Source organism: Chlorocebus sabaeus, chromosome 14, assembly GCF_047675955.1.
Source record: "Chlorocebus sabaeus isolate Y175 chromosome 14, mChlSab1.0.hap1, whole genome shotgun sequence".
Taxonomy (NCBI): Eukaryota; Metazoa; Chordata; class Mammalia; order Primates; family Cercopithecidae; genus Chlorocebus; species Chlorocebus sabaeus.
In genome coordinates this window covers 103174524-103190817 of record NC_132917.1, presented here as the reverse complement: position 1 = coordinate 103190817, position 16294 = coordinate 103174524, and the positions used below count along the sequence as shown (strand labels likewise).

The 16294-nt window shown below is 37.4% G+C and overlaps 1 protein-coding gene across 1 annotated transcript in view; it reads right to left on the bottom strand.

Moving 5' to 3' along the window:
• Nucleotides 1–8236, bottom strand: part of IL18RAP (interleukin 18 receptor accessory protein) — a 32644-nt gene extending 24408 nt beyond the window's left edge. Inside the window, exons 1-6 of the mRNA XM_073023297.1 lie at nt 8160–8236; nt 7864–8015; nt 5971–6023; nt 4665–4834; nt 3874–4198; nt 3595–3778 (exon numbers count right to left, since the gene is read on the bottom strand). Coding sequence (XP_072879398.1) covers nt 3595–3778; nt 3874–4198; nt 4665–4734 — 579 coding nt within the window. The 5' untranslated portion in view covers nt 4735–4834; nt 5971–6023; nt 7864–8015; nt 8160–8236. The remainder of the gene's footprint in view (nt 1–3594; nt 3779–3873; nt 4199–4664; nt 4835–5970; nt 6024–7863; nt 8016–8159) is intronic.
• Nucleotides 8237–16294: the final 8058 nt, after the last annotated feature.

Here is a 16294-nt window from a genome sequence, read left to right as displayed (position 1 = left end):
TTAAATCAAAACAGCATGGTACTGGCATAAAAACAGACACATCAACAAATGGAATATGATAGCCCAGAAAGACACCTACACATTCGCAGTCAATATATTTAAAAAAACAAACAAACAAACAAAAAAACAACAACAACAAAAGAAAACAACACCATGCCAAGAACACACAACGGGGAAAGGATTATCTCTCCAATAAATGATGTTAGGAAAACTGATTGTCTACAGGGAGAAGAATGAAATTGTATCTCATAGCACATATGATCCATCAATTCAAAATGGATTAAAGAATTAAATATAAGACCTAAAGTTGTAAAACTTCTAAAAGAAAACATAGGCGGAAAGCTCTACAGCATCGTTATGGGCAAATATTTTTTTGAATATGAACTTGAAAGCACAGGCAACAAAAACAAAAATAGACAAATGATATAGCATAAAACAAAAAAGCTTCCGTGTAGCAAAGGAAACAATCAATGGAGTAAAGAGACAACCCACCAAATGGGGAAAATATTTACAAGCCATATATCTGATAAGGAGTTAATATCAAGAATATATAAGGAAATCAAACACTGCATTAGCAAGGAAACAAATAGCCCATTTTAAAAATAGGCAAGAGATCTGAAAAGGTAGTTCTCAAAAGAAAGGATGCAAATGACCAACAACTATATGAAAAAATGCTGAGTATCACTAATAATCAGAGAAATACAAATTGAAACCCCAACGACATATGACCTCACGCTTGTTAGAGTGGCTTTTATCAAAAAAAAAAAAAAAAAAAAAAATCTGTCACACTGTTGGTACAAATGTAAATTAGTACAGCCATTATGAGAAACTCTATGAAGACTCATTAATAAAAACTAAAAATAGAACTACCATATGATTCAGCAATCCCACTTTTGGGTACATATCCAAAGAGATTGAAATCAATACAGCAAAGGGTTAACTACGCTCCTGTGCTTACTGCAGCACTCTTCACAATAGCCAAGATATGGAATCAACCTCAGTGTCCATCAACAGAGGAATGAACAAAGAAAATGTGGTACACGTACACAATGAAATACTATTCAGCCTTTACAAAAGGAAATTCTATCATGTGGGACAAGCACGAATAAACTTGGAAAACTATGCTAAGTGAAATAAGCCAGGCACAGAAAGAGAAAAACTGCAATATCTCACTCATATATAGAACTTTAAAAAGTTGAACTCATAGAAGTAGAGAGTAGAATGACGATTAGTGGGGGCTTGGTTGGTGGGGAGAAGAGGGTGAATAGGGAAATACTGGTCAAGGAGTACAAAGTTTCAGATAGATAGGAGGAATAAGTTTTCAGACATATTTCATAGCAGGATAACTATAGCCAATAATATTGTATTGCACATTTCAAAATAACTAAGAGAGTAAGTTTCAAATGCCTGTCCACAAAAAATAAGTAAGCAAGGTGATGTATGTGTTAATTAGCTTAAGTTAATCACTCCACATTGTATACATATATCAAAACATCACGTCGTATCCTGTAAATGTATACAATTATGATTTGTTAATTAAAAATAATTTTAAAATAAAGAAGTTGAAAAAAAATTTCAAAACCGTCTGCAAGCCTGTTTTTAATTTGCCAATTAAAAATATTGTGGAATGCTCCAGAGACTCCAAGTCCAGGGATTTATATCAGTTGTATACTCTGCATATCTGGTGGGTATATCCCTGGTCAGCAGTTTCATTTGAATTCAATAAAGCCATGTTTTCATTCTCTCAGCCAGTGTCAGCTTCATCTATTCAGAGATGGGTCATAGGTATGATCCACCCACCACCTGAGAATTTGGGGGTTAGCATGAAGGAAAAAGGTAGTAGGTGTTTTTTCCTGCCTCATGCCATCACTTTTAGTGATGTACTACTGCCATAAGGTCTGTGATTTCCAGGTTACTATGTGCTTGTGTGTGCATGTGTGTGTGTGAGTGCACACGCACGTATGTGTAATTCACAAAACCAGGACCTGTTCAAATCTGTATCAGAGGTACAATTTTAATAACAGCCATTGTTCACCTATCCTTAGGATAGCTGCCTGTCCACCATTAAACACCTGTTGACATTTGCAGTCAAAGTCCCAGGGAAGTGAAACAGAGCTTCCTTTTGTGAATGTCATGCAGTTTTAGGGTTTAGTTTATAAAAGCAATATTTGCAGACAGCTGGAAACTATTATGCAACTTCTGCTCGCCTGAAAAGTAAAAATTCATAACTTTCACTTCAGGTGTATGATCATTGAAAAGCCAAGCACATTTTCATCTGAAATAATGGAGACAGGACTGCTTTACTGGCCTGAGAACAGCCCACCAAGACAAGACAGCTGCCATCCTGGACGACAGATACTTTGAACCAAAGGAAGTTTTGTTCTTGAGAGAGAAGTGAAAATAATGAACAAAACTATTGGCTCTTCCTACTAACCTCATTTTAGAGGTTATGAAATGAATGTTTCTGAAATTAGGGTTTTATTGAGACCAGCATACTTTTAGTGTCATATAAAAACACAAACGTGAGACCATACCTCATGCCATTCGTCCTCCCTATATATATCTGTAAAGGATGTGATAACATCTGTCCTCCTATTAGCATGGAGTCTTAGGAATCAAGTAGGGAAATGTCTCCTCATACCATGGTAACTGTATCCCCAGGAGACTCTCATTGTTAAAATTTGGGATGCATTAAACCATTAGATAAACATAACTCATCTTTCTGACTTTAATCAGTAGCAATTTAGAATGATATTTTTATATTAACAAACACATATATTATGAGGTTGAATACAAAATTGTGCATAATTTTGAAGACAAATTATTGGACTTCAAATAGTTATTGCAATTGTAGGAAGCGATTTAGATTCTACTCCTAGATTCCACCACCCAAGAGTCAACTGACAGGGGGCCCTGTTGGAGGAGATGGTTAGGCAGCATTTCGTCATCTGGTAGCACTTGGAAACGCTATAAAACCCGACGGAAATATGAAGTTCTTCTGTTATGGGAGTTCACGTACATGTGGTTCATAGCTCAAAGTCATTGTGAAACTTGCTCTTGTTCCCTTTTTCTCTTAGCACTGTACTCCTTTCCATCATCTCACCTGCGCAAGACATCTGTCACTGAGGTCCACCTTGGATTTGTCCTAACTGTCCTCCAAGAGCTGTCCTTTTGGGAATGTATTTCAGGCTCCCATATCTTTCACAAACCCTTCAAGAGTTACGTGTTGGATGCTCTCTTCCCCTTTGCAATGCCTGTTGCTTTCTGAAGACAGTGAAAATGAGTGAACCTATCTTCCTACATTAGCAGATGTTAGTAGGTTTACGTCTAACCTCATGTGTAGTATACTTGCATTTTAGAAGTTTTTCTAGTGTTGATCAAAAGGATGCCTCTAATAATTAGAATATCAAGCTCTGTGGCTTCCCAGGGGACACGATTATTTTAGAAAGTCAGATCTCCTGCAGTGGCATAGGACCAGTTTTTGAGAAGCTGTAGACCCCAGATTCTCAAACACGGTTTTCCATGAAAAAAACCCATGAAGATGATAACGTGAAAACAACACTCTTACATTAATTTTAGAGAATTCACTCTTACCTTGTACCAGGTTACCTCTGGACTTTGTGCATCACTTTGGCAGCTGAGACTGGGGCAAGAAATAGAGCCAGTGCTCCCGAGAAGTAGGTCTTGCTTATGTGATGCAGAATTCTCACAGGATGCATTTGACTGGGGCTTAACTTCTAAAATCATCTTGACACAACAGGCTACATCGCAGGGGCTCCTAGGAAATTAACAAGATCCTGTGAACGTAGATATTTTGTCTAGATAATAGAAGATTTGGAAATGTTTTCAGATAGAAATACATTTGGAACGTACTTAATCATCTTGGGTCTACAAATATATGACCCAGTATTATTCACCCCTGGGGTCAAAAAACGAAGAGTGCATTTGTCCTGAATTATGTGAGGATAGCTTTTCCTAATGTCCTCTAATGGGTCTCCATTCGAAGGTTGTCGGTACCATTGGACATCAGATAGGTCCTTACTACCCGTGAAGGGCAGGTGTTCAGGGACTTGTGTTGGTGAGAGTCGACTTCTGTGGCAGAAATGTGATTTCTGTGGCTCTGGTAAATCACAAAATAAGATAAATTCCTCTTCACTTCTTGTAGAATATGTCCAAAGGAGTTTTTTTGTGGAACAACCTGAAAATCATAATAAACAGAACAACATGGAAACACATTAGAAGATGGAATTCTAGCTTACATTTACATCTAGTACTTGATTTAACAAGAGATTAAGCTTCCTTGTGTGTCTTTCTTCTTCACTGTCCATTTTGTAGGGGAAAGGAAGTACCTGTTCTAATTCCCTCCCAGTGGACTCCAGCATCACCAGCAGCAGCCCTGGTTTCCTGGAAAAGACGGTAGAACCCTGGCTCATCCCTCTTCAGCTGCTCTCACTGAACATTCAACTACAGTAATAGGGTACCTGCTCAATGCTTGGTATCAGCTGAAAGCTGTTCACCCCAATAATTCTCCTCTCAGTCCCTTTTTAGCAGTAGGGTGGAAAGGTTGTGTATTAATATGTCATGCTGCTGATATATCAGGTTATCCATCACTTTACATTTGACCACAGACCCACAGTGCTAATATGAAAAGTGAAAATTCCTACCTGAAATATTAAATCCTTTAATTCTCTCTCCTGAGACAAGCCAAAGAAACATCCAGCCCAAATAGAGCATTGTTCTCCCATGTTCCTGTCATCACTCCAATAATTTCATTCCATTGCTAGAGTAGAGTGTTTTGAGATTCAGAACTCTGCCCTGCGTATCCCCTTCATTTCTGTAAATCAAGAAATGGGAAATGAAGAAATCAGAACCGGTGACCGAAGTGCAACTTACACAGGAAGCTTTGAAAGGGCAGGTCCTACCCAAACCGGCCTTCACATGCCTCTAACTTATGTGGGTATTTCCAATTGTGTGGAACAACCTTTTCAATTGTGTCATTTCTTACAAATCATCTTAAGCTCCCGATATCCCTAGGCTCTATGTAGTGTGTTCTTTTAATGCCATTTTCCCCTCATTAATCTTTTTTTGTCTGATGTGCTCACCTAAAATGTATATTTCCATGAGTAATTTGGAAAGAGTTATGTTTAACTTTTCCTGAAAAAAATGACGCACGTTGAATAAAAATGCCAGCTTGTTCGCGGTTTGGAAATCTAGAGATATAGCTCCTACTGATAAAATTTGAGAATGTTTGCACATACTACTCTGTATATATGGTCTTCCCACTTGCCTTTCCCTTCCCCACAAAGTCTCTGAAAGAACAATCCTCCAGCTCCATCACCAGACACATCTTCCTAAGAAGCAAGCCTGAGCATCTCATTTCCATGGCCAAGACGCCACCAGCTCCCACCACCCATGTGATGAAGCACAGATTCCAGAGCACCATAGACAAACCCTGTAGCGTTTGGCTCTCTCATGTCTTATCTCTGATTTCTTCCTTGGAGAGTCGTTCCCTGACCACCTGGATAAAGAAGCTTCTCCCTCCCTTCTTGCCAACCCTCTCTCTTGCTTCTCATTTCAGAGGACTTCTGTCTTAGCACACATTATTGTCTGAAAATATCTTATTCCTAAAACTTCTCCCCAACTAGAATATAAGTTCCATCCCAGCAGGAACTGAGTTTGTCTTTCTGAGTCCGGCAGCCTCTCTCCAGGAATGGTGCCTAGCTAATAACAAGAGCTCAGTAACGACTTGTTCAGGATTTAACCGTCTGCAGTAGATGAGTTGTTCCTTACACCTTGTCCTCCCAGTAGATTGGGAGATCCTGAAGAGCAGAGATTATTCCTCTGGCACTCTCCTAGGGTCAGGAGATATGATTTCTGAAACACGATCTCTGCTCACTTTTTCAGAAATGATAAACACTTCCAGAGTCGTCAGAGCAAACACATTGCAATCTATTATGGTAATTCACTTACTGTGTGACTCCAGTTAAATCACGTAGTCTCTTTCTGGACTTCAGCTTTCTTACCTGCAAAATAAAATGTCTGGACTGTATCAGTACTTCCTCCACCTTAGAATGAGGGAATCAGAATTTCTGATGTTTAAGTCAGGATATTTGTAATTTTTAAAAAAGCTCCCTGACTTGTAAATCATAAGACCAGATGATTGCTAAGATCATTCCAGCTCTTCCATCTTGCAATTTATGTCCAAATGTCCAAGCCTATAGCAAATTAGTTACCATGACGCCCAGTGGTCTCCAGCCCTCAGGAATTTCTGCCAACCTTGAGATGACAGATACTGCCTAGGAGGCACCCACCCAGGCACCAGCCTCAGACCTCCGGCTGCCTGGAGCTGATTTCAGGCTTCAGCTTTCACTCTGGGACAGTGTTTCTCAAATCATCTTGATTAAAATAATCACATGAAACACTTATTACAAATGCAGATTTTTGGGCTTCCCAAGGACTTATTAAATCAGATTCTCAAGGAGAAGAACAATGGAACCTACATTATAAACAAGCGTCAGAGCCACCATGCTCATCCAGGAGACATCTTTGAGAAGCCCTGCTCAGGGATAAGCATAGAGCTTGGGGAGGTGGGTCAGTGCTGAGTCACAGTAGCTGTTGCCAGCACTGTGGGCAACTGACCGATGTGAGTCCAAGCCCATTCTGGAAGTCTCATTTATGTGGGACAACGTGCCCACACTGTGTGGCTTGCTTGTTAATATCTACCTTTTGAAGGCCGTCTAATATCTAAGTGACGTCTTCCATGCTGCCGTCACTAACATGCTCCACTGAATCGGAAGGAGCCACACAAATGCAGAGGACACCATTTATTGAGCACTGGACAACTTAAGCCAAAGCAAGCCTCAGACTCTACTGATGGGAATAAAATAATGTGGCCCTCATTTACTTTCTGTAAAGTGAAGCGGAGCACTGTCCTTCTCGTATTACAGATGGACAACCAAGGCTCGCATTGCTTGGAATGGCAGTGCCCATTCTCAATGATAATCACATACCTGGTAAGTATTAGCAGGGGGATTCATATCTAGGTATAGAGGGTCTCAAAGCTTCTGATTTCCCCATCACCATACGCTGTCCTTCACAGAAGGAACTGAGAGTCTAACAGCGCTGGGAGAATCTACAGAATCTCTTCAGTTATTTTCCAGATGCGTTTTTGGAGAATCACATATCTTTTGTCAGAGGATGAAGATTTCCCTTTCAGTTTTCAAGGCTACACCTTCAGCTGTCTCTGGGAGAAATAATGAACTAAACTTTCCCCATAAAACTTTGTGGTGGGAAACGGGGAAGAGAGAGGAAAGTGCTAGAGAAAGCAGTGTCAACAGGGATCTGAGGCCAGGGAGAGAAATATCACCATCAAAGGCAGACTTAAACCACTTTACACAGAGAACACCTGCAGACAGAGATTTGGTCTCGTGTAATAGTGACAGTATTTAATTCAACTAGTATCATTATGATTCTCAGATGGTCCGTGGTGGCTTTAGACCCCATTGTCTAGGGATAACAGAAAATGAAGCCGTAGTGCCTGCCATCAAAGATGTCACAGTTAAGTTTAAATGGGCATTCAAATTTGGTAAACATCTTGAATTTCTCTGCTCTTAGCCCTTCCTGTAAAATGCTCAAAGCACTATAAACAGGTTTATTTTATAACCACCTCTTTTTTTAGTGAAGACTCCATATATTTGGAGATGAAAATTCTGTTAGTAAATAACACATTTGTTATTCTAAAATAGTTCTTGAAAAGTAATTGTGTTAGCAATTCATTTTTAAAATTATTTAAACTCTTTTCCCAACTTATATTTTCTGGTTAGGAAATCTAGTGGGGGAAAAAAAAAAGTACCACTCTCTTACCTTTATTTCCTGCTCTTAAGACATTAAAAAAAAGAGGAAGGAACTTCAAGTCTTTATTTCAGTGACTGCCGGCTTTTGTATCTGAAGGAAAATATGTGAGAATATCCGTTTTCAAAGGGTTCTACTATATTTCTTCCTATCCAGAGAGATACCTGGAGAAGACACAGTAGCCATGTAACTCGCATCAGCTCAAAAATAATGGGTAATAACTGGATGAAAAAGGAAAGCCTTATTTTGTAAATGACCATTGACATTGTGAAATGGATGGTCATGCAGAGGAAAATCAAATAAACTACCTCTTTCCTAGGCAATGCTCTGAAGAAGAAGCATCTAAAACTCTTCTCTGACCAACCTCCTTGACGAGATAAAGTTTGTGGTTGGGTTTAGTTGAAAGAGTGAGTAAGCTGGTTTCCTTTACAGGAATTTCCTGTGAAGAATATTAACTCTCAACTCAATTTCTCAACTGTGGGTTTTGTTTTTCTTCTTGTAAAACCAACCTCCAAAAGTGTGACCTTTGAGATTAACACTAAAGCCTATTTTGTGATTAACTTTCTAATTTTGAAAAAGAAAAATTACCTCTCCAACACCAATTTTATAAAGAAATAATTTATTGATACACAAAGGAAAATACATTTAATGTCTAAAGTTACTGGGGTTTTTTTGTTCCTATTGAAAGACAGTTTCAGAATATAACATATAATTGAAAACTCCATTGTTCCTTTGCTACAGCAACTGAAACCATTCAATACTTCAAACACTCTGATACCACAATAGTCATAACGAGTTTTGTCTAGAAACCATCTTGGTTAAGTCTAGGTAACATCCTCCGTCAAGAGTCCAGTATTCTAATAAAGGTAAGGCTGGCACAGCTGAGCACATCAAAGCTCCAGGCTGCTTCTACATATATATATAGAGAGTAACATGAAATACAAATGAAAACTAAATTTACTTTGGCATGAAAGCAAAATAAGTGTTTACCTGAGGTGAGGGTAGGAGGATACAAGAAGAATTAGTAACTGTAGACAGAAAGGAGCCCCCAAAATGTACCTACTACTGGTCATGAGTCTACCTAGCATTCCGAGAGGATGAGGGTTTGTTCCACGCCTATTCCAAGAGTGGTAACAAGGAACAGTGAAACAGACACTCCAGGCACGTGATGCTTCAGGCTTACAATGTCATGTGGCAACAGGCCCAGTAATAAGAACAAGGGCAGGAGACCTGGGAAGTTTTGGAGAAATGAGGTTGAACGAATCAAAAAGGCTAATAATAAGGTGTTGTTTTTGGTAAGTGTTCAATAACCATTGAATGGAACTATATTCAAGTGAATGGGGGTTTGGAAGCTGTCCTTGTGAAGTTTCAGAGATCTTGATGCAGACCTCAAAACTGCATCTAAAGTTATTGTACTAGGCCATGCTTGCATTGCTATAAAGAAATACCCAAGACTGGGTAATTTCTAAGAAAAGTGGTTTAATTGGCTCATGGTTCCACAGGCCGTACAGAAAGCAGAGTGGCATCTGTTCCTGGGGAAGCCTTAGGAAGCTTTCAATCTTGGCAGAAGGCAAAAAGAGAGCAATCACATCACATGGTGAAAGCAGGTGCAAGACAAGGGTGGATGCAACCCACTTTTAAACTACCAGATCTCACTCACTGTCGTGTGGACAACACCAAGGGGATGGTGCTAAACCATCATAAGAAACCTGACCCCAGTGATCAGATCACCTCCCACCATGCCCCACCTCCAACATCGGAAATTACAATCTAATGTGAGATTTGTGCAGGAACTAATATACAAACTATTTCAGTTATTTAGTTGTCTCCTAAGGTGAATTTGATCACCTTAATAGAGTTTGAACAGGGCTTACAGGAAATGGAAAGTCTCGCTGTAGACATTGTGGAGCTAGTCTCCAAGCTGCCATCAATTCTTCCACCACCTCCTCACAAAGCCATTTACTTCCATGTGCATTTTGTTTCTCACATCAACAGATAAAATGTAGTTTCTCTGTCCTTGAATGTAGGCTGACTTCGTGATTTGCTGTTGATGAAAAGAACACAGTGGAAGTGACACTGTTGCCAGTTGCAGCCCGGTTCTTAAAAGCTCTTCAGCTTCTAATTCCTCTTTTGGGAGCCAGACACCAGGTAACAAGCCCAAATATCCTGAGATCACCTTACCGTAAAGAAGTCTAAGCTAGGCAGGTTGTGAGAACAGGAGAGAAAGAGATGCTTAGCCAGGCCCCAGATGTTCTAACCAACCCAGCTTCAAGCATGTGAGTGAACAGCTCCAGTAGATGTGACATAGAGAAGAACAGCTCAGCTGAGCCCAACCCAGGTTGCAGCATTGTGAAAAATAATACATTGTTAAGTTTAAGTCACTATGTTATGTTTAAGTCACTAAATTTTGGGGTAGTTTGTTAGACAGCAATAGATGATGGAAAAATATGTTATCCTGTTACCGTTGGCCAAATGAATTCTATTTCACTTGAGATAAATTCCTGGATGAAATGCAAATGAGTCCATTTGGTGAATTTATGTTTCAAATCATGTTGTGCGTACCTATTATTTTCTCAGAAATATGGTTCAAGGAGAAATAAAACACTTTTTTGACTTCCAACGATTCATATTTTTGAGAGAGAAATAATTATAGTGCGTAGTCATGAATCTAATCCAAGAAACATATACTGTCCGTCTTCTACCTGCAAGATCTTTTGCTGGTTGACCTAAAAACATGCTGAGTCATAATTAATATAAGTAAATACTTTATTTGGGTAGCACTGAAGGATCACATTGTGGGACCATAGTTCAAGTTGTTCTGAATATATACTCTGATTAGCAGCAGTTGTAAGTAGATTTTTAAAAGAAAATAGGAGGCAGTTTCTAAGTTGTTTAGCAAGAATTACATTAAAATAACGTAAGTTATTGATTGGCTATCCATGGTATCTATCTCACAATATTCAAGAACCTGAAGATAACGAGTGAGGTAGCTAGTCAGAAACAAAATGACTTTAAACAATTGCCCTAGGCATGAGTTCAGTTGGGGATGGGAGGTGGGGAGCATGGCTGAAGTCACATACTCATATCTCTCTGGGCCTAATAAATTTTGCATACCTCAGATAGCTCACACTACTCTGAGCTACTTTTCTTTTCTCTTTTCTCCCCTCTTTGATCAAAAATCTTCCCACGGAAGCATTGTTGATCAAACTCTGCTTAGGTTAGAATAATAGGCATCCTTCATCCCTTGGCTTCCCAAGGAAGGCTCATTCCTAGATAGATCCCAGTCAAGTCACTGATTTGTATAACTTCCATTGCTTGTTGAATTATCTCTAGTTTTTGAAGCTGTATGCTTTTATTTTTCTTGGAAGAAATAAAGATATGAGAGATACGTGGTGAAAACTATTTCACTGGGGATTCAATCCAAATTTTAGGAAAATAATAAAAACTCAAAAACAATTAATGGTCAGGGTTGCAATCTAATAACACGTATGCTATAATCTTCCTTGGAAACATAATTTTTCTCCCTCCAGCTTGCCATTTCTACCAAAGATAGAAGTGGTGTTTATCCCAGAACTGCAAAGTTGGTCTGATATTATGTTAACCCTTCAAGGGTTAACAGTTGAGTTGAGGGAGCAGAACCTCTAAAGATTGTGCCACTGCACTCTAGCCTGGGTGACAGAGCAAGACTCTGTCTCAAAAATCAAAAAAAGATGAGTTGAGGGAGCAGAACCTCTAAAGGTCACTTCTTATATGGTAATGCTAGACAAAGATATGCACAGCAGACCACAGGACAGGAGCTCTTAGCCAACCTGAGGACTGAAGGATGGCTGCTCGAGAGAATTCACTGAATTTCCTTATTTTTTTTTAAACCTTAGGTATAGATGGTGAAGGTGATGAGCTCTAATATTTTCATACTCTTCCCTAGACTTTCAATCCTCTTTCCCCACCGCCTGCTGCTCGACTCTCCCCTTGGGACATAGTTTCTCTAACAGCTCACTTACATGGTGGTTGTTTTCCCTCCCCGACTCCAGGTACCATTGGTTTCCAACCATTGCACCACCCTCCTCCCTAAGAACTCCAGGCTTCAAATATCATGTCCTCGGGCTATCCCTCCCAGAATCCCTCCTTGCTGCAGTCATCCACAAAGCCCTGGGTCACTCTGCTTTATTCCCTGAAGAGTTTAGTTCTGGGCTAACTCTTACTCTTGCCAGAACTCTTTCTGTTTTGATTCTTGGTATTAGCATTGATATAGATGATCCGTTTAACGTCCCCCTCTCTCAGTTCTTTGACTTCCTCTCCTCCAAAGCTCTTGTATTCCATTCTTACGTCACTATTTATTCCTGTAATCATAACCTAGACTTGTCATTGCTAATAATTGCTATGCTTCCATATTCCCAATTGAAAGCATCCTACTCCCTTGGCAATTACCTCCTATCATCCAACTTACTTTCCAAAATACTCAAATTCCAACATTCATTTCGTCACAAAAGAACCTTACATTGATCCTAACAAATTTTCAATGATCCCCTTCACGCTTGCATTTTCCAAATTAAATTCTATTGTTATTCATTATCAGTCCATGAATAGTACAAAAAACAATTATTTGTATTCATTTAGTTAAATTTCTTTATGTCGTTCATTAGTATGTTTTTAAATTCTCCACTAGAAATGTATTTCTAGTGGACAATTAATGCATTCTCACAGTAATGCATTTTCAATGCATTCAACATATTAGGAAATCTCCTTCCTAAAGACCATCTGCCTGGAACTTGCTCTTCTGCTTAAATATGGCAAATGCACAATTTCCAGCATTGGATTTCCATTTATCATCAGTCTGGAGATCTGGAGATGCCTTCCACCATTTTCCTTAGCTGGATTCTGTTTCTCTAAAGCACAAAGTACTATATGTTCTCTTTATGGAGGACCACTTCTTCCAGGAGATCTCAGACAAAGTGACATGGCAGGAAATATCTTGAGGACTTACACGTCTGAAAATATCTATTTTATCCTCATAGTTGAATAATTGTTTGACTCAGTAGAGAAATTTAGGAGATAATGCCATTGTCTCCCAAATGTTAAGGTATTTCTGTCTCCATTTTGCTGAGTAATTAATTGGTGGGCCCTTTCAATCTGGAACTTCATATCATTCTATTTTCAGATACTTTCTAATTTCCAAAAATATTATTTTTGTTTTTTATTCTCATTTTAAAGAGTGTCTGTTTATTGTCATTTTATAGATATTCTATTACTTTAATTTAGACTAATTTGCAAATTCTTCTTTTTTTTCTCTATTTTTATTTATTTAGCTCCTTGTTTTACATTCTGGGTAACACTTCATCATTTTCCAACCCTGATATTGTCTTTTCCACTTTAGTTAATTCATTTTTAATTTCCAAGTTATTTGTATTATGCTCTGAAGTAATATATTTTCTTGTCTCTCTGAAAATGTTAAAGTTTGTTCTTTAAATATGGTTTTCCTTTGGCTTATCTCCATTTCCTCCAAGTTCCGTTTTGTTATTTGTTAATCTTGGCCTTTCATAGTAAAGAATTTTCTTAAATATGTAAGGATTTTTAACTGTCTACTAATATTTAATAATGACAAAGATTTTGCATACATACACACAACTGCAGACCAATCTTGCTTAGAAGCATATACACAAAGTCCTAAATAAAATACTAGCACACAAAATACATATTTTTAAAATTCATTAGTATGAAGTGGTGTTTATCCCAGAACTGCAAAGTTGGTTTGATATTATGAAAACATTAACATTCTCTATGGAAAAAAACTATATGATCACCTCCAAAGTTGCAGAAAAGGTTTTGAACAAAAATAAACATTCATTTATGTTTTTGTTTTTTTAAAAAAACACTAAACATGTTGTTTAGTTTCCACGTGTTTGTAAAGTTTTTGAAAATTCTCTTATATTGATTTCTAGTTTTATACCATTGTACTCAAAAAGATATTTGAAATGATTTTAATTTTCTTAAATTTTTTAAGACTTGTTTTGTGACTTACTGTATGATCTATCCTAGAGAATGTCCCATGTGCAGTTGAGAAGAATCTATATTCTGCAGCTGTTGAGTGGAATGTTCTGGAAATGTCTGTTACATCTATTTAGTCAGACTAAGAAAAAAAGGAGAGAAAACTAGAATAAATAAAATCAGAGACAGAAAAGGAAATGCCACAACCGATACCACAGAAATATAAAGGATCCTAAAAGGCTATTGTGAACAATTATACGCCAACAAATTGGATAAACTAGAAAAAATGGACACATTTGTGGACACATATAACCTACCATGAAGAAACAGAAAACCTGAAGAGATCAGTAACAAATAATAATATTAAATCAGTAAAAAGTCTTCCATCAAAGAAAAGCCCAGGAACTGATAGCTTCCTTACTGAATTCTATGAAACATTTAAAGAATAACTAACACCAATTCCACTAAAACTGTTCTTTAAAAATTGAAGAGAAGGGAATACATTCAAACTCATTCTACAAGGCAAGCATTACCTTTATACCAAAATCAGACAAGGACACAATGAAAAAGGAAAACTACAGCCAATATTCCTGATATAATAAATGCAAAAATCCTCAACAAAATACTAGCAATCTGAGTTCAACGGCACATTAAAAAGATTTTTCACCATCATCAAGTGGGATTTAATCCAGGAATGTGAGGATGTTTCAACATATGCAAATCAATAAACATGATGTATCACATTGACAGAATGAAGGACAGAAACTGTATGATCATTCCAATAGATGCTGAAAAAGCATTTGACAAAATTTAACATTCCTTCATAGTAAAGCTCTCAACAAATTGGGAACAGAAGGTGTAGGTATGTCAATGCAATAGGAGCCATATATAAAACCCACATCAATGCAATGAAAACCATATATAAAAACCCACAACTAATATCATACTAGATGGGAAAAAATTAAAAACTTTTCCTCTAAGATCTGGAACGAGATAAGGATGACCACTTTCACCACTTCTATGCAATATAGTACTGGAAGTCCTAGCCAGTGTAAACAAGCAAGAGAAATAAGTAAAAGGCATCAAAACTCGAAAGGAAGAAATGAAATTATCCCTGTTTATAGACTGCATGATAATGTGTATAGAAAACCCCAAAGAATCCACTAAAACATGGTGAGAACTAATAAATTCAGTAGAGTTGCAGGACGTGAAATCAACATACAAAAATCAGTAACATTTTTATACCCAAATAGCAAACTGTCTGATAAAGGAATCAAGAAAACAATCCCATTTACAACAGCTACAAAAGAAATAAAATTCTTAGCAATAATTTAGCCAAGCAGGTGAAAAATCTCCACACTTAAAACTATAAAACATTGATTTAAAAAATTGAAGACCACTAAAAATATTGGAAAGGTGTTCGATGTTCATGGATTAGAATTAATACTGGTAAAGTGGAGAAAATATCTGAATAGCTATGTCTCAAAAGAAGATATACAAATGGCCAACAGGTATATTAAAAAAAAAGTTCAATATCACTAATTATTAGGAAAATGTAGGTCAAAACTACAAAGAGATATAAACTCACCTCAATTAAAATGGCAATTATCAAAGAGATAAAAAAATAAATGCTGGTACAAAAGTGGAGAAAGGGAAACTCTTATTTACTATTGGTAGGAATGTAAATTAGTACAGCCATTATGGAAAGCAGTATTAAGATTCCTCAAATAATTGAAAAATAGAACTACCGTATAATTCAGCAATCCTACTGCTGAGTATATATCCCCCCAATGAAATGAAATCAGTGTGTTAAACAGATATCTGCACTCTCATGTTTATTGCAACAGTATTTGCAATGGCCAAGATATGGAATCAATCTAAGTGTCTATCAGTGAATGAATGCATAAAGAAAACGAAGTATGTATACACAATAAAATATTATTTATCCAATTAACAAAAAGAAATCCTGTCATTTGCCACATGTATAAACCTGGAGGACATTATGTTAAGTGAAATAAGCCAGGCACAGAAAGATGAATACCACATTATCTCAGTCATACATGGAATCTAAAGAAGTTGATCACACAGAAGTAGAGAGTTAGGATAGTGGTTACCACAGGCTGGGAAGCAGAAGGATAGGGAGAAATTGGTTAATAGATACAAAAGTACAGTTAGGAGGGGTAAATTTTGGGGTTCCATTGCACGTAGGATGACTATGGTTAACATGATGGTATTATATATTTTAAAATAGCTAGAACAGAGGGTTTTAAATGTCCTGATCACAAAGACATGATAAATGTATGACGTGATGGATATGCTAAATACCCTGATTTCAGTTTTAATAATGTATACATGTATCAAAATATCACAGTGTACCCCATAAATATGTACAATTATTATGTGTCAATTTAAAACACATTGACCAATGGAACGGAATAGATAGTCCAGAACTAGGTCT